At 41.8% G+C, this 27,488-nt stretch overlaps 3 protein-coding genes across 4 annotated transcripts in view; all 3 read right to left on the bottom strand.

The window, feature by feature from the left end:
• Positions 1-20,789, bottom strand: part of LOC311498571 (mitochondrial intermediate peptidase-like) — a 30,033-nt gene extending 9,244 nt beyond the window's left edge. Inside the window, exons 1-18 of one of the 2 annotated variants that reach the window (XM_084559226.1) lie at positions 20,292-20,789; positions 19,964-20,137; positions 18,548-18,636; positions 18,364-18,450; positions 18,149-18,212; positions 17,842-18,024; positions 17,104-17,260; positions 16,470-16,518; positions 15,851-15,911; positions 15,543-15,673; positions 12,648-12,801; positions 12,448-12,525; positions 11,339-11,546; positions 10,451-10,560; positions 10,250-10,324; positions 9,219-9,335; positions 4,822-4,943; positions 3,100-3,173 (exon numbers count right to left, since the gene is read on the bottom strand). In XM_084559226.1, coding sequence (XP_084415352.1) covers positions 3,100-3,173; positions 4,822-4,943; positions 9,219-9,335; positions 10,250-10,324; positions 10,451-10,560; positions 11,339-11,546; positions 12,448-12,525; positions 12,648-12,801; positions 15,543-15,673; positions 15,851-15,911; positions 16,470-16,518; positions 17,104-17,260; positions 17,842-18,024; positions 18,149-18,212; positions 18,364-18,450; positions 18,548-18,636; positions 19,964-20,137; positions 20,292-20,438 — 2,080 coding nt within the window. In that variant the 5' untranslated portion in view covers positions 20,439-20,789. The remainder of the gene's footprint in view (positions 1-3,099; positions 3,174-4,821; positions 4,944-9,218; positions 9,336-10,249; positions 10,325-10,450; positions 10,561-11,338; positions 11,547-12,447; positions 12,526-12,647; positions 12,802-15,542; positions 15,674-15,850; positions 15,912-16,469; positions 16,519-17,103; positions 17,261-17,841; positions 18,025-18,148; positions 18,213-18,363; positions 18,451-18,547; positions 18,637-19,963; positions 20,138-20,291) is intronic. The other variant, XM_084559227.1, reaches the window with a different exon arrangement.
• Positions 20,790-23,740: 2,951 nt separating this feature from the next.
• LOC311497752 (uncharacterized protein) lies at positions 23,741-25,559 on the bottom strand (the record flags this gene model as incomplete). The annotated part of the gene is made up of 6 exons (XM_084558124.1): positions 23,741-23,921; positions 24,014-24,166; positions 24,247-24,372; positions 24,725-25,021; positions 25,227-25,314; positions 25,434-25,559. 6 exons carry the CDS (start codon positions 25,557-25,559, stop codon positions 23,788-23,790), a joined length of 924 nt encoding a protein of 307 aa, XP_084414250.1. The 3' UTR covers positions 23,741-23,787.
• Positions 25,408-27,126, bottom strand: LOC311498573 (bromodomain and WD repeat-containing protein 3-like). Its single transcript, XM_084559229.1, has 3 exons — positions 26,807-27,126; positions 25,937-25,987; positions 25,408-25,795 (listed from the first exon to the last, which is right to left on the bottom strand). The coding sequence occupies exons 1-3, from the start codon at positions 26,849-26,851 to the stop codon at positions 25,661-25,663; spliced, it is 231 nt and encodes a 76-aa protein (XP_084415355.1). The 5' UTR covers positions 26,852-27,126; the 3' UTR covers positions 25,408-25,660.
• Between the last annotated feature and the right edge of the window lie 362 nt (positions 27,127-27,488).

Genomic DNA, 27,488 nt, shown 5'->3' with positions numbered 1-27,488 from the left:
TGCAGTTTGATAGTTACAGAGAAGTCACGCCAGAATATCTCTGCAATGGATCTGTGCAGAGCCTAAGCCGTTCATTCGCCATCCGTCTTGAGCGCTGGTGTGTCTGCATTGTTCTGAAATTACACCTCGTCAGCTGTGTTGACTTTACACAGTGGTGACTAGAACTGAGCGGCTCTTGTTGCAACTGGAGCAGATAAATGTTGTACTTTTACTGAAATCACTGCAGCAAACAAAAGAGAGAAGACGCCCGAGTAGACGGTGGGTAAGAGGCAGGAGGAGGGCGAGTCTAGTGTTTATGTAGACACTGATAGATGTAGACGTATCAGAGTTGTGGTCTGCGTTGCCACAACATGTGGTTACAAGGTCTACCGTCGTTGATCTGACGCAAAAGCATAAACTTGTCTTAGGTTAGAAAGTCTAAAACCATGCTTGTGGTTTTGTCATATTTTAATTAATTAGGCACAACAGTGCTTTGAGCTTAAGGCTGGATCATCAGCATGTGAACATATTCAACGTTCATGGCGCTCCCTGGCAGCCCATAAATTGAAGCTACAGTCTTTACTGCAGTGGTGCAGGTTCTCTCTCACCCAATTACTTCTTGCGTCTCTCCACTAGTAACTACCAAATTAAAGGCACAGAAGCCCAAAAAATAATTTACAATACACAATGCTGACATGTTGGTGTTTAGCAAGTTCAATGACATGAAGCTAAAGTCGTCTGATGGAAGTGTTCGTTTTACAGGCGTTGAGATACAAAACAAAGACAAATCCCACAGGGACGGCCTTTTGTCCCGTCATGATCTCTAAGATATAAGAATATGTATGCTCACAGCAAGAAAAGGCTCATTATTATGCAGCAAGGCACGATAAAGTACAGTTAAAGGAAGGATTTTCCTTCCAAACACATACATATTTGTGTTGGACATTTGAACATGTCACCTTAGAATGTTAATAAGTTACACCTTAACATTTGAGCTTGTGATGGCTCTAGATGAGAAGAGATTGGATCAAAATGAGGCAGACATGAATGACTGTAAATACATTTATGGCAATCCATCCCTTAGTTATGAATTCACCCAAAACTGCAAATGTAAACCTCATGGGAGTAAATAGAAAAGTCAGGGGATTGCAAAAATCAAAACACACAGAGGCAAATATGCATCTGGATTTTCAGCCCTGCTGAGTCAACAGTGTTCCAACCTACACTACCAGTCAAAAGTTTGGACACACCCTGTCATTTAATGTTTTTTCTTTATTTTCATGACTATTTACATTGTAGATTCTCACTGAATGCATCACAACTATGAATGAACACATGGAATTATGTAGTAAACAAGATAGAGTGAAATAACTCTAAATATGACTCATATTTTAGATTCTTCAACATAGCCACCCTATTGTGTGTGTTTGGGGTCATTGTCCTGCTGAAAAGTAAATGATGGTCCAACTTAACACAAACTGGATGAGATAGCATATGGCTGCAGGATGCTGTGGTAGCCATGCTGGTTCAGTGTGCCTTCAATTTTGAATAAATCCCCAACAGTGTCACCAGCAAAGCACCGCCACACCATCACACCTCCTCCTCCATGCTTCACGGTTGGAACCATGCATGTAGAGACCATCCGTTCACCTTTTTTGCGTCGCACAAAGACACAGCGGTTGGAACCAAAGATCTCAACAGACCAAAGCACAGATTTCTACTGGTCTAATGTCCATTCCTTGTGTTTCTTGGCCCAAGTCTCCTCCGAACAGTTGATGTAGAGACGTGTCTGCTACTAGAACTCTGTGTGGCATTGATCTGGGCTCTAAACTGAGGTGCTGTTAACTTGTGATTTCTGAGGCTGGTGACTCAGATGAACTTATCCTCAGCAGCAGAGGTGACTCTTGGTCTTCCTTTCCTGGGGCGGTCCTCATGTGAGCCAGTTTCTTTGTAGCGCTTGATGGTTTTTGCAACTGCACTTGGGGACACATTCAAAGTTTTTGCAATTTTCCGGACTGACCGACCTTTCTTAAATTTGTTCTTAAAGTAATGATGGACTGTCATTTCTCTTTACTTAGCTGACTGGTTCTTGCCATAATGTGAATTCTAACAGTTGTCAAATAGGGCTGTCAGCTGTGTACCAACCTGACTTCTGCATAACACAACTGATGGTCCCAACCCCGTTAAGAAGGCAAGAAATTCCACAAATGAACCCTGACAAGGCACACCTGTGAAGTGGAAACCATTTCAGGTGACTACATCATGAAGCTCATTGAGAGATGTCCAAGGGTTTGCAGCTCTGTCAACAAAGCAAAGGGTGGCTACTTTGAGGACTCTAAAATATGAATCATATTTAGAGTTATTTTTTTTGTTTACTATATAATCCCATGTGTTCAATCTTCAGTGAGAATCTACAATGTAAATAGTCGATATCTATAAAATAAAGAAAAACTGTTAAATGAGAGGGTGTGTCCAAACTTTTGACTGGTACTGTATAATCAACCATTTCAGTTGCTGATTGTGGCTGTGCACAAAAAAACAATATGTCATTCACTCAGATTACATTTATTAAGACTGCACTAGCATGAGTTTGCCACCGAGTGAGCTGACTGGCTTTGTCTCTGGCCTAACAAAGCTCCTGTAAACAAAGATAAGAGACTTTGTGAGGTGTGTGTTCAACTGGTAAATCTGTGCCATTGGGGGATGGGCCAAACCACAGCAGCAGCAGAAGTGAACACCTGGAAAATATTGGCTGCTTCCATCTGTGTGTGAAGGATATTCCCCTGCTTCACATGAAGAGACCAAACAACAGATCCAAAGGTGGGAGACCCTCTGGGCTGACGGCGTGTCAAAACTAAATCAGTGGCATTGGGTTGCAGTAATTACGCACACCATATTTTACTCAAGCTAATGGACTGACACTTTTAATTTCTAATCTGAAGGAAACCCGGAGACGAACTCTCGAAATCCTTAAAGTGTTGAACTATGGTACAGAGCACTAAAATGTGGCCAGGGGCGTCTCGTGTGAGGTCGAGCAGCAGGAGAAACGAGGCAGAAAGGTCTAAGTCTGACGTGCTTTGGACACTTCTAGAAGTAAACGTGAGAAGAGCTTGGACTTACCTTCCACCATCAACATGGGTTCCTTGGCTCCTCCGTGGGCCAGCATCTCCCGACGGTAACGCTCACCCATGTCCCTGAAAAAGAGGCCGAGGGAAAACCAGACACAGAAGAGATAACGTTACAGACACCTGTACTCTCAAGACCTCCACCACCACTGCTGTCCCATGTAGCCCAGGGCCAAATCTCCTAAGCTGCCTGTTCACAACAGACAGGTGACAGGAAACAGAGATTTGACAACTGCAGGTGGAAGTAAAACAATCTCACAGGGAAGGGAAAGACAGACAGGCAGCAAAGGAAAAGAAAAAGGGAAGAAGTGAGAAGAGGAGTGATAACGCCACAGGGCTTGGACTCAGTGGAGATACCGTAGATGGTTTGTTTTTCCAAAACAAAGCCTTTCTGCTTTGTCCAGGGGCTAACACGTGTGATAAAGGAGGGTCTGGTAATGTGGATGCTGGTGTGTGTCTGTGAACCACAGCAGACACCTGCCAAGTCAGCGTGAGGTTCATATTAACGTCATTGGACGTCATGTTCAATGTCAGGCGCCAGAGATTTTAACAGTATGCAGGAGAGGAGGCCTGTCAGCAGGCATCTGCAGCAGGACTCCAAAACATAAAACAGGCTTACGCCATGGCTTTACATCATTTGAGTAACTCTCTGTGAAATGAGAATCAGGGCTATGAGTTCCTTTCAGACTGATCTCATACATCGGTTAAAGTTTAAGCACTGGAGCTGAATGTATGATTTTCTGAAGAGAACTGAAATTTCTGCAAGAAAACAAAAACATGGACCTATAATGAATGACGTTCTTTGTCTGCATTATGTGGAAAATGACAACTTAGAATGAGCTGGAGCTTTTGGAGGACATTTGTGTCTTTACAGGTCAGCTTATGTCCACAGTAAAGTAAAATTTTAATTCTTTACCATAAACACCAGTTTACAGTATATCCATAACCACTGGTCAGATAATGGGATATTAAATAGAAGATAATATGGAAGATTTAAATATATGCTTTCTTGATATAAAAAGAAAACCTATAAAAAAGAAATGAAGCTGACTCATCTAAAGTCTCAGATAATGAAGTTAAACACTTCTTAGGATATTAGCTTTTCCACTAAGGCAGTGACGCACCAGGCTGGTTTCTGGGCGTCGGTGTGGCTGCGGGACCTAGTTTTGGTGGCGTGTCCCGCATCGTAGACTTGTCAACCCTTGTCGCCAGCCTTTCAGTCGAATCAGGATGTTGAATTAATAGCGCAATGAGTCACTCTGATTGGCTGTTCAACAACGAGTGCAGGAGAAGAAAAACCTAAGTGACGTCAGTAAAACCAAAACAACAGAAGGCTCTTCTCGTTTTTAGATCACTGGAACAATCAAACGCAACATTATACTCAACACCATTATGAGTTCTGTACAATTTGTAGCGCTTCCTAGGCTTCCAGCCAATAGTAGCTCTTCCGATTACTATTATTTATTTATGAACGACAAATGTCGACTACTGCCACCGGCTGTTTTTTCCTCTTATGCAGGAGCAGAGCGTATGTACTGGTATTTTGACCCAGACACATGGAACATGAGGAGATTACCAGTAGCACCTTGATGTCTGTTTGATGTGTCCTGGTTTTTACAGAGAAACTGAAGATTTCCCTTTTAATTTATACATCATAGTGTTCATACTCATTTTGATGGTTTGCAATTTAATCCTCAACAATGTGCTTGTGTCCCACCTGTTTAGAGGATCCTGAACAAAGCACTGTCTCCACACCATTGAGGCCACGGCCCGAGACATGAGGTAGGAGTAGTACTTGGCTCCGTAGCCAATCAGGTGGCTGAATCTCAGCTGCCATGCCTAAAAGAGAAAGTCAAAGATTTACTTCACCGTTCTGGATGTGACAGAATAAACTACACAGAATGAAACAAGATATATGATGACATGTCCGTAAACTGGAAATGAAAAACAAACCTAAACAAAAAGTCAAAACTGGCATTGATGGTAATGGAAAAACTAGAAAATTCAAGCTGCTGACACTCTTTTAAGCCGCCTCCGCTGTCTTTCTTGATATCATTATATTTGTGGTGTAAATACAGCTTTCCTCTACGACAAAACATTAAATCACAACCTGCCAGGTCTTCCTATAAAAGGACAAAACATGGAAATTCCTAAATGGTAGAAAGCTAGAAAGCCCCGTTCTCCTCTGTTCTTCTCTCCCTCGTCGTTGCCTGAGGGGGACCCTCTCTATATCTATAAAGACGAGCTCTTTTATGATCTCTGCGAACGGAGCACTCTGGGGAATTCAGCTGGCAAACACTCAAACATTCAGCATGTTAGAAAAGACAGCAGCTGCCGTAGTTAACAAAATCACAACAGACTGCAGACGCCACCCTACACCTGCAGAGGAAAGAAAACTTGTTAATGGTTTAAACTCCAACTACAAATATGAATTTAAGGATGAAGGCAACAAACGTATTTAGATTGGTTCTCCTCACATTACAGTTTGTGCTACCTTGAAATGTTTTTAGCATTCCTTGCATCTGTAAGACAGTGTGTGTAACATGGCTCATCTAGTCTTTTTCTGATTGCTTTTTCTAGGCAGGTAGTGTATTAAGGAGTATGAACAATGACTGTATTAAACGTAGGAGAGGTCCTGCTTTTAGGCATTACTTCCAACGACACTGAATGGAACTGAGCCACATTAATACACCTGTGCTTTTCGTAGTGTAAAGAATCAAGATGTCTTGGGCCTGAGCATCAGCAGCTGAGGGTTTAGCCTTTTTCCTCCTTGGATTAGAGCAAAAGTAAAACTGAAAAATCTGTATCATTTAATCTTGTTTATATTATGCTTGTATTCATATTTATCCAGATGTACGAATTCATCTGCCTGCTTCTCTTCTGTCCAACCTCCCTCTTTATTTTTCTCATCTCTCCCTCCCTCTACTCAGCTGGCCTCAACTAGACACAGATCCCCCCATGTGAGCTGGATTGTGCTCAAGGTTTCTCTCTCTTCAAAGGAAGTTTTTCCTTAATGCTTGCTCTGGAGGTTTCGGGGTTTGGCGTCTGTAGAGCATCTTGAGAAAAACTGGATTATTATTGTAGCTATATAAATAAAAGTGAATTTATGCCGTGACTTTCAGTAGAAAATCCTGGTACATTTCCCTGTCCTTGAAGATTATAGTGACTTTAATATTTGCAGACCAAGGCTAAAACATCCAGTGAAGAAAATGCCTTGTACTAGAAGTATACTGTAAATATGGCAGGGCGATATACACTGCCTGGACAAAAAAAAAAGTTGCCAGTAAAAAAAAAGAAAAAAAAAAGGTCACCCACTCCAATATTTTCGTTGGATTTACTGATTGTTGTATCTGCACAAAGTGAAATATGCTGCGAAAAGGAGGTGTTACGCATATACCGTCTCTCAAACAGCACCAGCACTAGCATTGATCAAATAGTTCTCTGGAGTCACGGCAACAATGCAAGCTATACCATATGTGTTTCTGTTGAGAAGCCCACACACACACAAGAGTTTCTCAGGTAAAATGTTTTTTTAAAAAAAAATCTAATTAAGGCAAATCTTTTGCAGCAGCCAAGACAAAAGCACAAACAGGAATGGGAGATTAGCTGCCTCAGTCTCCAGTGTTTCCCCTATGACAATATAGGTCAGTTGTGGAAGGAAATGATGTGAATGATATGAAAAATGTCATTTTTCAACATGGACCAGGTTAGTAGGATGCTGAAAACCGACAGCAGTAACGTGTTTATTAAAACAAATGACCCTTTAGCAGCATTACACAGTCATGTGATCCATTGTTAATCTAAAACAGACTAGAGCAGCTTCAGTCCTGTGGACACTGACTTCTTCTTTTAAAAGGGAGACCAGAGTATAAATGTCTATTATGAAAAAATTATCAAAAGTCAGTTACAGTGAACACATTATTCCAGTCTTGTTAAGGTTATAATGTTGTTTAATGTCTCAAAAACCAATCCAAAACTGTGTATATACAAACTATGATAAATGGATGGATAATGGATGATAAAGTTTTACAAACTTTAAAACAGTTGTTTGAATGCTCAAAATAAAAGTTGTTCAACTTCACTGTCGTTGTGGACGAGAGCTCTGTAGTCTCATCTAGCCTGGCTCAAGCTACAGCATTCAAACACTCCAAAGTGTCAACTTGACAAGACTCTTCTGGGATGTAGAGACTTTAATAAAAGTAAATAGCCCTCCTGAGAGGAGCCATGGCTCACAAGACTATGGCCAAGAGAAAGTTGGCTGAGGTTCCGTCAGCAGTAGCAGTTAACGTCCCGTGGAAGTCTATTTTAGATGTTTAGTCTAATTAATATGAAATCGAAAACTGCACAACAAACAAGTGAACGTGATAATGCACACAAACACAACTGACTGAGCTGTTTTGTTTTCATTTGATTTGATTCAACTTTTAATCCTATGTCAGAGCCTGCCTTTCATTTGAAGGCTCTTTGATTCCACTGTATTTCTTCTGTGGCTTATGGCGGCTGATGTTTTGGTGCCAAATAAGCAGCCACTGATGAACTGTTTGGTGTGATGTCTCGGTCGTTGACAAGACGCTTTAAGCGCTCATCACAACGCGCCATGGAAATGATTTTCAGACTTCCAAGCTTCCCTTTGTTTTCAATCCCTGTGCCTCACATGAAATGATTAATGTCGACTTTGCTAAGAGAGTGCAAGTGGGTCACATGTCAGCAAGATATCCTTTTGATCCTTACATACAAAGGAGACAAAGTAAGCTCAGGCTTTTCACTTTGCTTCTCTTGTTCCAGAGATAAAAGACATTTTTACTCAATTCTTGTTTTGCTGACGGTGCAACATTTTTACAGAATAATGTGGAACACCACAAACTGTTGTGTACTAAACACATTTCAAAGTGCAGCTCATCCATGAAAAGAGGAATAAACACATAAGCATGAAGGCCAAGAATCACCGATTAGAGAAATGTCAACAGAGTGAGCAGAACATCTCGCTTTCTGCCATTTATTTCCAAATATTATCTTCGGCTCAAGGGTGAGCATGTGTTCTATGTTACTCACAGCTGATCCTCTCCCTCTGTACACAGAGGGAACTGATAGCCCCGCTCTATAAACTATACACATGTCAGCATCACCCTCATGTTTATAATCTGTGGCTCTCCATAACCTATTAGCCACTCAAATGTTCACTTTCCAGTGCAAACTTTTCCCGAGCCGTGTTTCCATGAGGACAGTGAGGCGGATTCAGATTTAAAATGCAAAAAGGTTGTCACAGAAGGATCTAAACAAATCTGTTTTCACTTGCTCTGATGCAATCGTGGTCCGACGCTGGAGCACCGCAACCACCCTCGATTCAAACGGGGAAAGCGATCTTGCTGCGGTAGGCTGTGCACACGGAGGCAGAGTGTCTGTTAGAGCTTTCAGTGCGGTTCGAAAAGCTGAAGAGAAATGACTGCGACAGTGGGAAACTATATAACATAAACCACGACCTCTGGAGAGGCAGCTACAAGTAGAAGAGTGGAAGGAGAAACGCTGGCCGGGCGCTTGACGTTTGGGAGAATATGAAGCAGTCCTGTAATCTCTATTCCTGACGGCACCCCACATAATTATAGCTCAGGGTAAATGCTGTGTGAAGGCCATTCCTGGCTACGTTATGACTGGGTTTTTGATTCCTTTCTGCCTCCTGGCCTCTTCTCCTTGCCCACAGCTGCAAAAGTGGGAGAAATAGAATGCTTTTTTTCCCCTCCTTTTTCTTTTTTCATTACAGGGCCGGGAGGAAGAGTTTCAAATATTTCCCCCTGGGAGAACTCATTTAAAGTCTACCTCTGCTTTGTTATTTTAGCAGGGCTTCAAAAAGGCTTTAATCCCTTAAATACTGTTATGCCTGGGTAAAAGATATAAAACCAGAGAGAACGAGAAGAAGGGGAAAAAAGAGAGGGAAGAATAAAGGGAAAGGGTAACAGAAAGCCAGTGCTGTGATCAACTGAGCAGAGAAAGGAGTTTCCTCAGAGGATCATGCACAGAACCCCAAATTATCATCACACTCCAAGTCTCCAAGATACAATACATCCTGAAAAGAACACAAATCAAAGACACTGTGTGACAGAGGCGGCTTGGACGTACCGTATTGGGCGTGTAAGGCAAGCCGTAGAATTTCTGCTGCATGTCCTTCAGGATTTCTGTGGTGGAGCGCTTCTGAGGTTTGCTGTGGTAGATCTGGTCCAAGACTGCATAGAAGACCTTTCCACGACGAATAAAAACACAGGATCAGTCATTTAAACATGCCCAACAAAGGAAAGAAAAGAAGGATTCAAACTGCAGTAACAGAGTTGAGCAGGGCAAATAACAGATTTTGTATTTATCATCAACACTAAATCAAAGGTAGACACCTTTAGGGCTGCTGTTCATGTTGTGATTCTGATGAATTTGTTTTAGTTTGTGAAAAGACTCACGAACCATAAGCAGAATGCTGTCATCAAGGAAAAGGGACACAGTAGTTTTACAGCAAAAAGGTCATCATTAAAAGCCTCAAGAAACCCAATTTGTTATTGATAAAGTATTTTTTATATGATATGTCTTGTACTATAAACCACCTATACGCCAGTATCTGACCAATCAATGATAAAAAGTTTGTTCTGTAGGTATTTTTAATGGTATTACCTAGAAAACTATTTCAAAATGTTGACAACTCATCCTGCACTAGGGGGCGTGCACTAATTCTGCATTCAATTAAACGTTTTCTCAAATTGTAATCTCCTCCCTCGCCCTGTGTCTCCTTCACTGCTGCTGCTTTCAGCTCTCGGCTTGAACGCACTTAGAACTCACTAGCATTGTTTTCACAGGAAACATGTAAATATGCAGAAACAAATAACACTCCACTAGTGGTTTCATGGAGACGGAAGGCATTCCTACATAAAGGGATGTTCATTATGACAACATCAGGTCTTCAGCTTTCTTCATGACTTCTTTAAGTGTTTATCTTACTTGTCATTCCATCTTCTTAGCGGAGAGAGTTACACTCCTAAATAAAAACTTCTTCCGAACATTTAGCGTACTGCCACGAAACAGACATCACCAACTAGGTGACGTGAGTTTGAAAGCGTTCCTGCAGCTGTGTGCTCTTTGAAAAGTGATGAATACTTTGGTAACTTTACCTGCAGCTGGGTGTCTGCCGCCCCACACACCTTCTTTGACTCACACAGACGAGCCACCATGCTCTCAGGCAGGGGCTGAAGAGGAAATGACACAGAGATGGTAAACCCGAGAGTAGTTCAACGTATTCATCTCACTGAGCAACACTTTTTAATTACAACTCTCCCTACACATTGATGTTCATTTTGAGGGTTTAGACATACCTGTCCGGTCTCGTAATGACGCGCAAACTGGCTGATGACTCGGTAGTCTGTGGCAAAGTACTCCATGAGGATGGAGGGGACTTCAGCAAAGTCAGTCGCACACCTGGTTCCTAGAGGAGAAACAAGAGAAGAACACAAAGGAAGGTCTGACTCATATGGACAACATCTGATCTTTGTACCTCAGACCAAACCACAGTCAGGAATCTTTTTTTTTTTTTATATATCATTTTATCTTCCATATAAATTACATATAATGACAAGTGATAGAAAGTGAAACACTAGTAAAAAAGGAGGTGTTTATAGTGGTGAGCAGAGCCGTGTTAAATTACTCATTATGCAACTGTCACAAACTTTTATTCCCAACCTGAATTTAAGTAGCACGTCTAAACAGGTGTAAACATCATGTCCACTAAGGAAAGAGCCTCGAGTCGAGTTCACGGATACTGTTATTAGGCGAAGATAAATACTTCTGGGATCTTGAAGCAATTGCAAAGGTATCCATCAACTTTATCTGACAGGTCAAACAGTGTCAAATGACAGTTTTAAAGGCCGATATCATCTAAACCTCTCCCCGGGGGCTTGCACTTAATCGGATTTACCTTCCATTCTCAATTCACCACACTGTAATGAATAACCTAGAGGTCTGCACCAAACAACGTAATTGTAGCTTGTGACAATTGGAGTTGCACAGCCATCATTCACAGATAAATAGCTCATAAAACGTAAAACATCGATCACTTCTCTTGCTACTGCTTTGTTATTACTTCACATAATCTGCAAGGCAATCCTGGCTCTACTGCAGAGACTTATTTTAAGAACATATGGAGAGAAATGCTTTTAATATGCACAGTTTCTATTGTGTTCAGTGGGTGTCGGTTCACACAGCACCTGTCACATGCTGGTAGCGAGTGCGTCCCAGCATGGAGTGCATGGCATGTCCCATCTCATGGAAGAGGTTCTCCATCATGCCGGGAGTGAGCAGGGTGGGGGCGCTCTTGGTGGGGTGAGGCAGACTCAGCATCAGCACCACAACTGGTAGCTGGTACTGGCCTGTTTCCTGGCACCAGCGGCCACCTCGGATGGTGAAATGACAGTCCTGGGACGAAAAGGAGGGAGAGGAGGGAGAGGTGAGGGCAGACGCGGATAAAGTCTAAAAACAGAACACCGACTGTCCCTTTTCTTTTGTGTTCTGACTTGTAATGATCATTACTCCACAAAAAATTAACATTTGCAGCCTGATAAAGAACAACTGCATTGGGAAAAATTAAGTAATAAAAAATAATTTTGGACAAGGCTGGGTTTAAAAATGAAATCCCTCTGCAGTGTCTGAGGCTGGTTTTGTATGACTAGCCACGTAAGACTGCGCAACAATGTCAGTCTGTGATGGAAGCTGGAACAACAGCACCGTCACTCCTGAAAGCTGATGTGTGGCAGCATCTTGGATTTAAAAAGTATGATGACAGAGAAGAACTGGACAAAAGCAAAGCAATATGCAGGATGTGCCAAGTAAAGGTAAAATGTTGGGAAAGTGTCACAAATCTCAGGAACCATTTGTTTGGAAACTGAAGTGTCTCAAAATGAATTGAACAGAATAGAACGTTGTGAATGGAAATTGAATCATTTCAGGAAATAAGTCACGATCCATTCATTAATATTGAAGCTCCCATGAAACAGTTTCAGTATGTTTATGGGCCTCTAGAAAACATTTCATTGGACGCATAATTAGCAGACGCCCCTGAGTGCAGGATGAGTCATCAACATTAGTGAATTGTTTTGCAGAAAATTACAAACTCAATTAAATTGGAGTCATTTTATTTTCTCTGTTGGGCCAGATACTGGTGTATAGGTGACTTATAGTGCAAGACACGCAGTTAAAATCAAATTTGATCTGATGGGGATTTTAAAATACGGCAATCCCTGATTATAAACGAAGGAATCAAGCTGAGAATGTGAAAACTAAACAATATAAAATCAGATGAGTGTGTGTGTGTACATACCTGATGGGGTTTATCTGATCGGTGGAAAAAGTCACAGTAAATATATCCCAGTAATCCCTCCGTCTCATGCACCACAGCCTGGAGACACACGCGTAATCAGACATTAAACTCACAAGCAGTATTTAAAACCCTTTACAAACTGTATTTGCTTCAAAGCAAGGCATGACACAGACTTTTTTTGAACTTTTAATAAGGCGTACCAGTTTGCGGACATCCTCGCTCCACACCTCTCCTGCGCTGGGATGTTCAGACATGAGGGAGACACCGTACAGCTGAGAGAAGAGGTTGTTCAAACCCTCCATGCAGGAGCCAAGAGAAAAGTAGGGACTGTACAAACTGGGCTCAATGTTGTACCTGAAGGTAGAAATGAAAGAAGCAGACACTTTGAATCTCCAGTATCTTCATCCTTTAATGAGCAAGGAGCTCCACTGATATACTTTTACTACCAACCATGTTAAGATTTGCCACTCTGACACTCTCACTGACATGTGATTTAAAAATTCTTTTCGGCCAGACTGTGCACTCTAACATTTTATACTGAAAGCTTATTTGGAGGGTCCCTTTTCATTGTTGAACTGAGGCCAGATTTAAAAAAGAAAGACAATGACCACCCACTTTGAAACAAGTGATATTTCTGTATGTGCTGGGCTGCAGATTACTTGGCAGTCTGGCTAAACCCCCCCTGACTGTTACATACATGCGATTTGAACTTTTAGAACAGGGCCACGAGCCTGCAAGGCCTCAGGGTTGATGGGGTTGTTTCACATGCCGTTTCAAATGGATCCATTCATGCTGCTTGTAAGGCATTTTAGAAAAAGACCACAAAACAGCGGTTTAGCTCGGCGTATTATCAGTGATGAATAACAGACGACCGCTGAGCGCTGCTACCAGTTCTGTTAACCACATACACCCTATCTATACCTCATTTCAATATGGTCTGGACACCCTCCAGCTCAGATTGTTCCTCATGGGAAAGCAGAGATAAAAACAAAATTACTGTGTGAGGAAGGACCAGTTTAAGTTTTAGAACTCGGGGGGGGGGGGGGACTGTCTGGTCCTCGTTTCTGCCACACAATCGAGGGCTGTATGAAAGTTAAGAATTAATTTGAGTGATAAGGTAAACATCACATTATGGACACGTGGCCAGGAAATGCATTATGTATCTGAATGTCCTCGCAAAGCTACAAATGCATGTCTTTAAACTAGTGTGTAATACAGGACAGAAGAAGCCTTTTAGTGCATCCCAACGTTTTGGGAAATCTCCTGCCGAAAGCCGCGTATAGAAGTGAGATGTCAAAGGCCTGGGAAAACTCGCCAACACGCAGCAATCTAAACACACTATTTGAGCGTTGCTTAAACCCAAAAGACGCCAGAGGGACTCATAACGTCTGCAATAAAGATTTACTTTAAAATTGACCACAACATTTGGCCCAACCAGTTATTGGTCTTCTGGTGAGTGCTGGGAATGGAAAGGGCAGTTCATTAAGAATAGGCATCTTTCAGAAGTGAGAGACACTTGACACCTTGGTTCATGTCGGGCCAGAAATCCTTCCCCATTACTCCCTTCCTTAAAAAAAGTGTACAGTTAACATCAATGTAGATTTAGACTGTTACAACATAAAGAAAGCAATTGGTAAGATCTGCAACATGCTACTATTTATTGATTAATATATTGTTTGATTCATTTTTATTTTAACTAATGTCAGACAACTCTTAAAACACACTAACAATTCGAGATATCATAGCAGGTGTGTTATAAAACAGAGAAAAACAATAGGAAGTTGGATTTGTAGCTCATGTTTAGCCTGCTGTTGCCAGACTCAATTCTTATCAGATTATGAGTCCGGTAATACATCATTTGGATTTTATTATGAGGCGTGTTTCAACTGATATGGAGAATAAAAACACCTCTGCATGCAACTGAAACAGTCGGAGCACTGCCAATATGGCGACAGCCGGAGCCACCAAACTGAGCTTCAAAACTGCTCTTCAGCAATGGGTGACGTCATCTATATACACCGATCAGACATAACATTATGACCACCTTCCTAATATTGTGTAGGTCTCCCTTGTGCCTCCAAAACAATTGTGACTCATCAGAGAATGGACATGGGCCTTCTGAGGGTGTCCTGTGGTGTCTGGCAACAGAATGTTGTTTGTGGGGGCCTTTCACATGAATGCCAGGTCCAAAGGTTTCCCAGCAGAACACTGTATCTCACAAGATGATCAATGTCATTCACTTCACCTGATCACAAGTATGAAAGTCATAAAAATAGAAACCTCACCAATAACAATCATATGAAGCATAGCTGCTACCAGGGTGAATAATGCAAAGATCACAAATTCTATCATAAAACTGAGGGACTTTGCAAGGCAGCTGGATTCTTGAGACATTTGTGAGATCACACAAGAATAAATCTAGCCAGGCTGCAAGCTGTGAGCTTGTTGCAGAACAACAGTCACTGTTCAGCCGTGACCGTGTTCTAGGTGTGACAACAGTAAGAAACGAAGTGATTGGTTGAAGTTGATAACGGGTGATGGACATACGGCTCATCTAATAATGTGATAGTTGCTTTTTTTAAGTGTCTGCCGTTTTCCAAATAATTTTCAAGGACGCCTTCTCTGACGGTGCTCTTTAACAAACCATCTGGTGTGTCAAGGTAACACATCAACTCATAGCCAGAGAAAAAGGGAAAAAATCTTTTATCTGCTAAATTCACTGGAACTCAGTCCAAGCTGGGCGTAAACACACTGTGGTGCAGCTTGACAGATAAATTCCCCCAAAACGCAGCTGCTACAGAAACTCAGAGAATATCCACAAACTGAAAAATAATTGGCAGAAAACACCAGATATTGTCCTGAATCAGAAAAAAAAAAGGAGTTAGAGAGAACATTTCAGACAACTCCCATGCTTCTCCTTTAACGTCTTTTGTAACAGCTGACACCTGAGGAAGATCTGGGGCGCAATAAGAACTAGCACCGTGGTACAATATGAAATTACAAACATCTAAACCCGTCACAAAGAGACGGATCAGGATGACTTTATCAAATGACAGCAGGCTGAAAAATAAGTTTTGTAACAGCCAAGCACTCACCTTTCAGCACGCAAGACACCACTGAGGAACGGATGATCCCAGGGCATTAGCTCCTGTAAGATCGCAGAGAGCCTTTGATTTGTATGTGACATCATGGAATTTAAAAAAGACCAAACTGAATTATAGTGGCTCTAAATAGGGAATGAAAAACATTTACATTAAGGCTTATCATGTTATACCTTGAGGCCATTAATAGTGATTACATGATGACGGGAAATATCTTTCATTTTTGTCATACACTGACCGTAACGTTGTGTATGTACAGAATACACTGTTAAAAAAAAAAAAAAAAAAAAAAAAAGACTCACAGAATTACGGGGGTTGAGTTTCTTCTTCATGTCTCTCATCATCTTGAAGTCTTTTGCTGTCCTGGGAGATAAAAAGAGAAAACAAAGTTATGAGCTAACTGACTGGAGGCGATCATTCCTGGTTTTACCCACTTATCTCTACTCAGGGTCAAAGGGGGCCAGAGCCTATCCCAGCATGCATTTGGCTGAAGGCAGGGAAAGCACCCTGGACAGGCTGCCAGGCTAGCGCATTCATACCCGTGGGTGATTTAGTCTCCTGGTCCACCTGACATGCTTATTTTTGTGACCGTTTGAGGAATCCCGAGCACACAGAATACACTCACATGAAAACGGGAACACAAAAAGCCTGGGGCCTTTCTGAATATAAATCACTAGTGGAAACTTGACAAGAACTAAACAGATCACTATCACACATGATCAGAGTAAATAAATCCATGAGTCACTCCTTTAATTAAATACTGGATATCTGGAAATCATTTAATGTTAAATGACCCACCTACTGATTAATTATTAAGGGAAACAAGCCAACATAAAACAAACGGCTATGATAATAAAAACCCAGGTGCCAATCTGAAGGTTGCATCATTTTTAATCAAAAACAGTTACGAGACGATCGTACCTGCCTGACAGCTTGTCTGTTAACAGCTGAAGGAAGCTCATCACCGTCTCTGCAAAGGGTAAGAAGATTCAGATTTTAATTCTTTCAAATGAATCAGTTACCACACTCTCCATCAAACGGGGATATACACCAATCAGGCATAACATTAAAACCACCGACAGGAGAAGTAAATAACATTGACCATCTTGTGACAACACAATGTTCTGCTGGGAAACTTTTGGACATGGCATTCATGTGGATGTTACTTAAACATGTAGCACCCACCTAGACCAGACCAGGCACCCCCACCCCATAGCAATGACACTCCTTGATGGCAGCAGCCATCCCCAGCAGGATGCAGCCTGACACAGACACACACACTGGGCCTCCAGATTCACTAGATCCCAAACTGAACAAGTATCTGTGGGATGATCCACAGAGGCCCCTCCCCTCAACCCATAGGACCCAAAGGCCCCCACTAACAACATTCTGTTCCCAGACACCACAGGACACCCTCAGAAGGCCCATGTCCATTCTCTGATGGGTCACAACTGTTTTGGAGGCACTAGGGAGACCTACACAGTATTAGGAAGGTGGTCATAATGTTATGCCCGATCAGTGTAACTGCACCATTGAGGAAAAGACATGCATTAACCTGGTGTTTTGGCCATGGTTCCCTTCAGGGCTCTGTGTCCATAGGACTCGTAGCCCACCAGTTGGGCCAGTTTGTATCTGCACTTCAGCAGCTCTTCCAGACAGTTCATCAGATCTGCGTTGGGGTAGAGGTAGATCCTGTAGGCGATCTCTCGCACCTACATGTGGAAGAGAGTATTACAATATTACATTTTAAGATAAGCAAGTTGAAAAGGCTGGAACAAAATCCATTGATCAGCAGCTACAGGTTAGTTGAGAGGTCCTTGGATAATTAGATGTTGTGGCATTTTAATTTGAATTAAACTGTACTTCAACAAATTACACAGCTTTCAAATTTTGTCTGATTTGTTACTAATCTACTCTATCGGTCAATCTTTCCATCGATCGAGCTAGTTAGCCAGACTAAAGCTTTCCCGGGAGAACATTGCATTTTCAGAAGATGGCCAATGTCATTCACTTCACCTGTCAGTGGTTGGAATGTTATAGCTAATCAGTGTACACAGGTAAGACGAAGATGAATTCAAGTTTGTAATTTTAGAAGTGATTACTACTGAACTACAGTAATTTAAAATGCAAGCACTTATTTTATTTTACATAAAAAAGGAAAGGCATCAATGCCTCTTTACTAACTTGAAACTGCTCTTCTGTTCTGTCTTAAACTCTAAGACTGGGCAGAGGCGCCACCTGCTGAGCCAAGTGAGATGAGTCCCAGTGAGTTGGACTAAAATCTTTTACGTACCAAGTCATCAGGGGAATCTGCATGTAATCCCCCAACTTGAATGAAGCTTCCTTCTTTCGCAAAGTGCAGGTGAAGATGCTCTGGAATCACAGACTTTGCAATTCTGTTGGGCATGTGAGAGCCGGCCAGAAACTCATTGTTCAGGTCCAGCAGTTTCACGTGAAGGCCAACAGCTTCTTTCCTCTGAAGAGGGGAAGAATATGTTACAGTGTAAGGGTTGGGATCATAAATGCTGTCTGTTTGCACATACATGTCTTTTGAGGCTACTATGAAACAGAAAAGACCGTCTATATTTTGACCCACTCACCAGTTTGTCATCTAGATGAATTCCACTGATCTCAAAGTCGAACATAAACAACTCTGCAACTCGTCTGTGAAGGCAAGCACAAATAAAAGATTAAACTGTGGAAATATCATTGTTAGACATTAATATCATTAAGGAAAGAGGTAAACAATAAAAACCCTTATGCACAGTGGTCTCAACAGCTTCTACTGAGGATACTAAGTAGGAAGTAAAGTTACCTTGTATCAGGGTCAAGCTGAGCCACAATATTCGGGCTGTCCAGCAAAGTCTTTAGGCTCTTGCATAGCTCAACATTGGTGTTCAATCTGAAACATAGTCAGAAAACCCAAACATCTGTCAAGAGCTGAAGCAAAAATCTCTTGGGCCTGTTTGTCACAACACAGTGATCAGTGTGCTTCTTACTTCTCCACTACTGTGCCGATTTCGATGCAGGTCTTCTCTGCAGCCTCGCGAAACGCTGGGTCGGGATGGGCTATTTTTACAAAGTCTGCCTGCATATCGAGAAAATTGTTAAAACTCAAATTAATCATGACACGGTAGCCAAGTAAAAGGGCAAAGAAGACACTTCAGGGTCACAGAAATACCACAAATATAACACCGAAGGTATGGAGCGTACAATATTTGAGTTATTAAGTCACAGTTACTACAGATCAATCATTGCTATAGCTGATGAAGATAGACTATGAATGAAAACGCACATAGATCACTGGATCTCTGAGGTTAATGTTGATATTATGGAGATCTTAACTTTTAAAAATGTATCAACTTTTATTATAAGAAGATACGCCTGGTGGACAAATAATCTAACAGTGTAACTATTTCTACATTGGCTCAAACATATCTTCTCCATTTCTATACTTCAGTTACTTGTTGGTTAAATGGAGACACCAATATAAACTGATCAGCCATAACATTATAACCAACTGGTCAAAGTCACTGATCAAGTGAATAACACTGATTATCCCGTTACCATGGCATCAGTCAGTGGGTCACCCATTTGGGTGGGATATATTAGGCAATGAGTGAACATTTTGTCCTCGAAGTTGATGTTAGAAACAGAACAAATGGACAACTGGATGGTGCAGTGGTAAGTATCTATCAAAAATGGCCCATCGAAGGAAAAGCGGTGAAGCCGTGACAGGGTCATGGGAGGCCAAGGCCGGGTGATGCATGTGGGGAGTGACAGCTGTCCCATGTGATCTGATCTAACTGACAAGCTACTGTAGCTCAAATCGCTGAAAACAAGTTAATGCTGGGTCTGGTGGAAAGGTGTACTCACACATTAGTGCTGAAAGTGGCTACAATGGTCACGTGTGCATTAAAACAGGACCGCGGAGCAATGGAGGAAGGTGACCTGGTCTGATCAATCACATTATCTCTTGCGTCACATGGCTGGCTGGGTGCGCCGCTTATTTCGGGAACATTTGGCACCAAGATGGAAGGAACGCCTCCTTGCTGTTGCCATGGGGACGTGCTTGGTCAATGACATTTAGGTGTGGAAGGTGTCAAAGTAACATCTACATAAATGCTAGGACCCAGGTATCAAATGAGAAACTTATATCATAATGAGATCACCAGTGTCATTCACTTCAAAGGTTGGTGGTTTTAATGTTGTGACTCATCAGTGTATCTCTGATGAGCCAGCATCAGTAGATATTCTGACATCATAGATATCCTATTATATTCTGCGGCACTGCAAGCATCCACAACACTGATTGTTCCTCCCCAGTGAAAACTAGTTGAAGATTTTGGGGTTTTATAGAATATTTTGCTCTATTATTATTCAAACTAATAGTAGATTTTGGGTGCTCAACTCACCAGATCAGCCACTTTACACAAACCATCTGAGAGCTGGTCAAAGCATTCGACTGTCTCTGCTCCCGGAGAACTAGAACAAGCTTTTTCCACCAGATGCTCCGTCTTCTTCAGAGCTGCCTTGGTGGCTATCTGGAAACCTGCAGGACAGCTGAGCTCTGGTACTCCAAACAAACCCTAAAAACACAGGTCACACACAGACACACTTACTGGGAATTTCATACCAAACCGCCACCAACCACATCACAGTTCACATATTATATCACTGAGGCTGCACACTTCAGTATTGCAGTGTTGTAACTTAAATAAAGCATGAAAGACAAATACAAACCACGTTTTTCTCGAACAGATCCAGCCTCCTGTGAGGTTTGGCATTGAACGCAGCGCCAACAGGTGACCATGTTGTGACATTTCTCCGAATATGCGTCCACAAGATCCTGTGCTTTACGAGGTACAGCAACCTTTTACACGCAGACATGTTGTACTAAGTCTGCTCTAAGTTATGCCCTCTTGATGTCTACTGAGGCTAATGTGGCTAATGTTGCTGACAGTGGATGACAGAGGACATGCTAAAATATAGCTTCGGTGTTAGCTTGCCAGCAAAAGCCAAAATGTAATTAAGTTAATGAGATAACGTCAATATTTCCTCTTCTATTCGGGGGAAACGGAACGCCACCTATTTGTCATTGTCTTTGTCAGGCTTACTTGTCCATACAATATACACAAGTACTCACATGTTAGCACACTGGCTATCAAAGCAAATCTAAATGACATTTGCCAGTGGTACTTTCGTGAAAAACACAATAACGTGCATATATCAAAGAATACCCAATTCATAGAAATTAAAATACACACGGCGTAGTTACATTTTTGAATTCCTGCTACTTTTTAGTGCGGCCAACCAATAACAGTACTAAATTGTATAATTCAAATGTGTCGAAAGTGCGATGAGCTACTGAAAATCATTACGTGATGTCGTCACACGGAAGCGACGCCGCTACGTTATTTGAAGACACTTTCAGAATAAAAGCAGGTATAACTGCATAACTATACCCTGTGTTAAAATAAATATTTGTTCAAAACATCAACTGTACGTAGCCTAAAATGTTCGGATGACAACATTACTAACTAGAACTAGACAATAGAATAAAACCTGGTAAATCAAATTTAAGCGTAAAAAAAGCAATCGGTTTTAATCATCTGAAATTATTAAATGGCTGGTAAATGTTCTACGAAGAAATCAATCGTTTTGTCCTTTGGGAAAACCTCTAAATATTTTTCATGGTTATCTGCCCGGAGAGGGAGTGTCAAATTTTCAACACATGTATAAAAAATAATTATCCTGACATGAATTCCTTGGAAATAGAAATAGGAAATCTATACTCTGATTTCACATGATTGTATAATCAGAACTACCTTTAACCCTATCCCATAAACGGTGTATTTTAATTGAAAATTAGCAAGTAGTCTGCACTCTATTTGATTTCATATGATTAAATTAAACACAGTACACTTTGAAAGGAAGTCTTTATTGCTAGGAATAACTAGTTCATTGCACTCCACGACCACATTGCGTTAATAATTTTCCTGTGAATTCTGTTTATTAAAGGTGTAGTACGAAAAACATTAAGCAAAATGTCATAAAGCGACTGTGTTTAGAAACCTCCCCATAAACAAAACAAAACCAAGTGACTGGCAAAATGTTTTTAAGTCAACTCTGAAAAAGAATTTAATACTGAAAGTAGGTAACACAGGACAACAATAACAGGTCTTCCCAATATGAGAAATCACAATATTTTGCATTAAGTACTTTTGGTTACTTGTACTTGGCAAAAAAAGGTACCAATTTGTGACATATGGCAAGACAATGCAGTTAAATGTGTAAAAATAAAAAAAGAAACAAAACAAAAAGAAAAGGAAAAAAAGGTCAAATTTAAATAAACGCTTTGCTACTGACTGATCGCCAAGCCGTTCAGTTTCATTCTCAATCACATATTTACACCTATTCACTAGAATACAACACAAATCTAATGAAAAAAATGAAATGCATGAGAAAAAGAACTCATTTTCGTTCATTTGGCTCATATCAACTCGCAATACAGTCAAGCATTAAGTGTGTGGGTTTACAAAGGAGTGCTGTAAAGTCTGAACATGTTTTTGTCCCAGTGAATGTGCTTGGACATCTGCCGACCTGGAATTGTTTCTCGTCCTTACCTTAGCTCAAAAAAAAAACTGCATGTCTGAGACTACAGTAAACTTAGTTGACCCCTGAGTTTCTAATGCAAAACTAGTGTATGAAATACCTCATTACAGTGTATCTTAGTGCAAGCCAGCAATATGCTTGATTAAACAGAGGTATATTAGATAGCACCCAAGCTGACAAGATTCCCCAGAATGGTTACTCTGCTGGCCAAATCTACCATAACGTGGCCATCAAGTGTCTCTAAGGTCTCCAGTTAATGTCCATCTTTCCTCTAACGCCTGTAGTTCCAGCCTCCAGTCCTTCACTCGCTGTCATGATAATTTACCGTCCGCTTCCCTCGGTTCCGGGTGTTCACTCGCGTCCTTCGCTGTGGTTTGCTGTAAGACTCGTCACTGTCCCCCTCTTCCTCCTCTGAGGCAGCCCGCTGCCGGCGCTGCCTCAACTGGCGGCTGGCACTTCTCCTCTTTGGACTGCTGTGGGACCCTGAGCTGGCTGAGATTTCAGAGGCTGAAGATGACTGCTCGCTTTCAGAGTCTGAACTGTGTTTGTTGCTGCTGTAGCTTTCCTTTCGTTTGTGTTTTGGCTGCCTCGCGGTTTTCTTTGCCCTCCTTGAACGGCCAACATCTTCCTCCTCCTCCTCCTCCTCCTCCTCCTCCTCCTCCTGCATCTTCAGAGTCTGAGGTGTAAATACGTTTTCTCTTGGAAGACAGGTGATTCCTGGTTTCACTGGAAGAGGTTTTGTTAGACATTCTTTTATTATACCTGTCGTCTTTAGACTCTGTGCCTGTTTTGTTACCATTTCTCTGTCTTCCCTGATTCACAGAGGCAGAGTCTTCCTCAGAGAAAGAGTTGTCGCTGATGTATCTCTTTTTTGGTAGGGCTCGGAGGCTCAGCCGTCTGCCTGGTGTGTTATATGAATTATCCGACTCTTCGTCTGATGAGCCGGTGGAGCGTTTCCTCCTCGACTTCTTCTTGGGTTTGTACTCCTGCTCAGAGCTCTCTGAAGCCGAGCTGGCGCCACGAGGCCGTTTACATTTACTCTTGCTTCTTGTCGACCTCGTAGCCTCACCCTCAAATCCGTCGCTGGAGTGATTGCTTTCTACTTCCCGTTTGTCTTTTTTCAGCCTTTTCTTTTGTGAGCTGGATCTCTTTGGAGAATCACTGAGTTCATCTGACTCTGCACCATCTAGTTTATTAGTTGAGGCAGATTTTTGTTTGTCTTGGCTTTTTGACGGTGAAACTTTACTTTTTTTCTTAGAGTTCCTGTGAATGGCTTCCTCCACATTTCTTCCATTTTGGTGTGGGTGTTTCTGGGAACTGTGGTCTTTGTCCTCTTCATCTGAGCTTACAGGAGGTTTGTGTCGTGTGGTCCGGCGTTTAGCATCGTCTGCCTCCTCTTCCTCCTCACTTGTAATCCTCTTTTTCCTGGCTGGAGTGGTTGCTGTGCTTCGTGAAGTTTTCTGAGACACAGGTGCCTGATCTTCCTCCTCCTCCTCCTCCTCCTCTTTAGCATCTTCAGAGCTCTCCTCTGCAGTTCCCTCTTGCTCAGAGTTGCTCTCAGACTTTGCACTGTGTCCATTCACCTGGAACAAAGTATCTGCACAGAAAGAAAAAATAAGTCAGCTTATTGTGTGAAGAGACCCGTGACTTCCTCTTCCCTGTCAGAGCCCTGAGATGTGGCTCTGTCAGAGTCCCGGTGGCGACGCCTCTCCCTGCGAGACGACCGGCTGCTGTGCCCGTTTACCTCTGCCCTGCCCTCTGAAATCGAGCCATTCAGAATGAAGATTAAACCTACTGACCGGTTGGTTGGTTTACTGGGTTTGAGGCTAGTGTCAGTCGACAGAGATTACCTGTCCGTTTTCTGTCTCCAGCAGCACTGTTTCTGGTCAGCCGTGTACTCCTGCTGTTATTACTCCTGCTAGGATAACGACGATCTGAAGACTCATCACCTTCGCTGTCAAACTCCTCCTCCTCTTCCTCCTCTTCACTGTCGCTCTCTGCAACTAGCAACAATAATATTTTTTAATATAAAACTTAAGGAAGTCAAACTATTTTTTTCCTATTAAACTGCTTCGTTCCTGACCTTTGCTCCTTTGCTTGGCGCGGTTGCCTCTTGTAACCCTTGCTTTTTGTCTGCGTTGATGGTGTCTTGAGGATCCTGGCCGTTTCTCCTCCTCTGACTCACTCACCTCACTCTCGCTGTCAGACTCTGAAATATACATAGTTTTCATACATTTCATTCCATTTATTTAGCATCTTACCCCCAAAAGAACACATGTAGATGTAATCAAGAGTTAGGAAAGCAAGTGAGACATGAGATTGAGACTTCCCTTTGTGGCTTTGCAGTTTGTTTGTTTTTTACCACAAATAAATGACAAACAGAAGTCACATCACTTGTCTATAACTGGAAGCTATATCCTCAGACTTCAAAAGCCCTTTCCTATCAGGAAATCATTTTCTGAAGCAAACACTGTCATTGTAACTGTACCTCTCTGCTGCTAGCACAGTCACAATGCAACAGCTATTAAAGAACCTACTGACAGGCCAATTTTCTTTCCCACCTGGTGTTGATGAAGCAGCTTTGGAGTCTTCCTCTGAAGAGCTGTGACCTGAGCTGCAGCTATGACTCCTCCTCCTGGCCCTCTCAGGAACAGACACTTTGGCTGAGGTAGATTTGGTCACTGACGCTGGCTCCACTTTTTCCTGAGTTTTGACTGCGGCCCTCTTTTGACTTGAGAAAAAGAGGATTCCAATTTCTTTACCAGACAAGTAACATTGAGATGTACAATCATATGAACCTATATGTATATGTCCAGGTACATGATTGATTGTTGCATTGCCCTGCTGAAAGTCATGACCTGAAACGCGTAATAAAGCCTAACAAAGTTGTACTATTTACTACAAGTGCAGATAGAGACTTCTAGCCAGAAACTAACTAGGCTTTAAAGGAAATTGCATGATAAATGATGCGGGGAAGAATAAGAACTCAAACTGACCTTGTTGTGGAAGAGGGCTGATCCAGCATTTTCTTGCGAAACCTTTGACTGCGGCGGAGCCTATCACTGCTTTTAACAGCAGTTTTGTACTCGGATATGATTGTTCTGATTTGCTCCTCGAAGAAGGCAGATAGCCGCAAGGTCACTTTGTAAAGCTAAGGAAGAAAAAAAAAGAATATAAAACAAGAAGGCAAAAATATTAAACTTCAAAAACTGAACCCAGAAGATGCCTGAATAGATTAACATTCCTCCACCGACTTTAATAATGTCCTACCTTGGAGCGTTTGCTGGGGGTGCAGGCTTTAGCATTGGCAAATATTAGTCGTGTGTCTTTGCACAGCTCTATAGGGTTTTCATAGCGGTCTTCCTCCAGGGCCCTTTTCACTGTGCAAAAGTCCATAGGTGTATCAATGATGTCATAGTAGTCCTGGACACAATAACAGGATTTCCACTTTCAATACACAAGTTTCCTCACGCAAAACATGGCCTCGGAGTGACGTGCTAACTTACTGGGTAGATCAGAGCATTCACAAGCTCTCTGAATGGTTCTGAGTCCTCACACTCAAATATGTAGTTGACCAGAATCTTGCACTGTTCCTTCCAGGCATCTCTGTCCGGCACCACCTCTACCGAGCGCTGTGCATGTTGAGAGAAATAGGAGAAATTTTTTATGCAATAGCGACATTATAGCAAATTCTTAAGATTTTTTTTTTCTTTTTCTCACATCACAATCACATCTCTGAGAGTAACAGCGGTAATATGTATGTATCAATTTACCTGCCGCAGCCTGTGTCCAGAAGATGTGCATGGCGCCTCTGTGTCTTCTTCCTATAGACAGTAATAATTAAATTTGGATTACTTCATTCATTCATTTTCTGTAACTGATCGTCCTGTGAAGGGCCGCGGGGAGGCTGGAGCCTATCCCAGCTGTCACCAGGCGAGAGGCGGGGTACACCCTGTACGGGTCTCCAGTCTATCACAGGACTAACACAGAGAGACAGACAACCATTCACACTACCGTGCACACCTACGGCCAATTTAGAATCACCAATGAACCTAACCAGCATGACTTTGGACAGTGGGAGGAAGTACCAGGAGAGAACCCACACAGACACAGGGAGAACATGCAAACTCCACATATGATTTGAACACGGAACCTTCTTGCTGTGAGGCATCAGTGCTAAACACCACACCAATTTGGATTACTTGACTGTGACAATTACATTTTAAAATGATGTTTTCCCTTTTTGGACAGTTTTCTGTGAGCACAATTCCTACCAATGGATGTTTATATTTATATTTATCAGGCTGTAGTATTGGCTGATCGGGCATCTGACTGGTCCCAAATTTATTCAAACTCAAGCCTCGAAGCCCTGATTCCTACGTCAGAGTCTAACAGATTACATGAGAATCCAGAAGATGGCCTAAATCCACAGAAGAACTGTGGCAACTTCTCCATGATGACTGGAATAACGTAGGAAATACACATCAGTGCCCCAGAGAGAAGAGGTTACACCAAATATTCCTTTACTTGATACTGCTAACAATGTTGTCACAAATTCTTACGAATCTGTAGTATTTTGACAGCAGTACGTTAAAAACTAACAAATGTCATACTAATAATAATCTTCATTTATCCAGACTTACTTCATCATCATCATCCATTTCCTCCACAGCACTGTAAATCTCCATGATATCTGTGCAGCTTGGATTGCTGAGACAGTGAGAACATGTGTCAGTTTATAATCATCTGTCATTTGTGCATCATCACATAATCTACAAATGATTATTTTTAGAAAAACATCCAGTAACACTTACTTGACAAATTTCTGCAGGACGTTGGTGATGATTTTAGCAGAGTGGGCGATCTTGCTCGCGGGGTCGATGAGCTACTGAAAATCATTACGCGATGTCGTCACACGGAAGCGACGTCAGTACGCTATTTGAAGACAGGTATAACGGTATAACTATACCCTGTGTTAAAATAAATATTTGTTCAAAACATCGACTGTACGTAGTCTAAAATGTTCGGATGACAATATTACTAACTAGAACGACACAGTAGAATAAAACCTGGTAAATCAAATTTAAGCGTAAAAAAAAAAACAATCGCTTTTAATCATCTGAAATTAATTAAATGTCTGGTAAATGTTCTACGAAGAAATCAATCGTTTTGTCCTTTGGGAAATATTTTACATGGTTACCTGCCCAGAGAGGGAGTGACAAATTTTCAACACAAAATAATTATCCTGACATGAATTCCTTGGAAACAGAAATAGGAAATCTATACTCTGATTTCACAAACTAAACCTGGACTATGTGATAAAAT

This window comes from Chelon labrosus (genome assembly GCF_963514085.1).
Source record: "Chelon labrosus genome assembly, chromosome: 13".
Classification (NCBI taxonomy): Eukaryota; Metazoa; Chordata; class Actinopteri; order Mugiliformes; family Mugilidae; genus Chelon; species Chelon labrosus.
The sequence above is the reverse complement of the archived record's forward strand: the minus strand, read 5'-3'. Positions and strand labels throughout refer to the sequence as shown.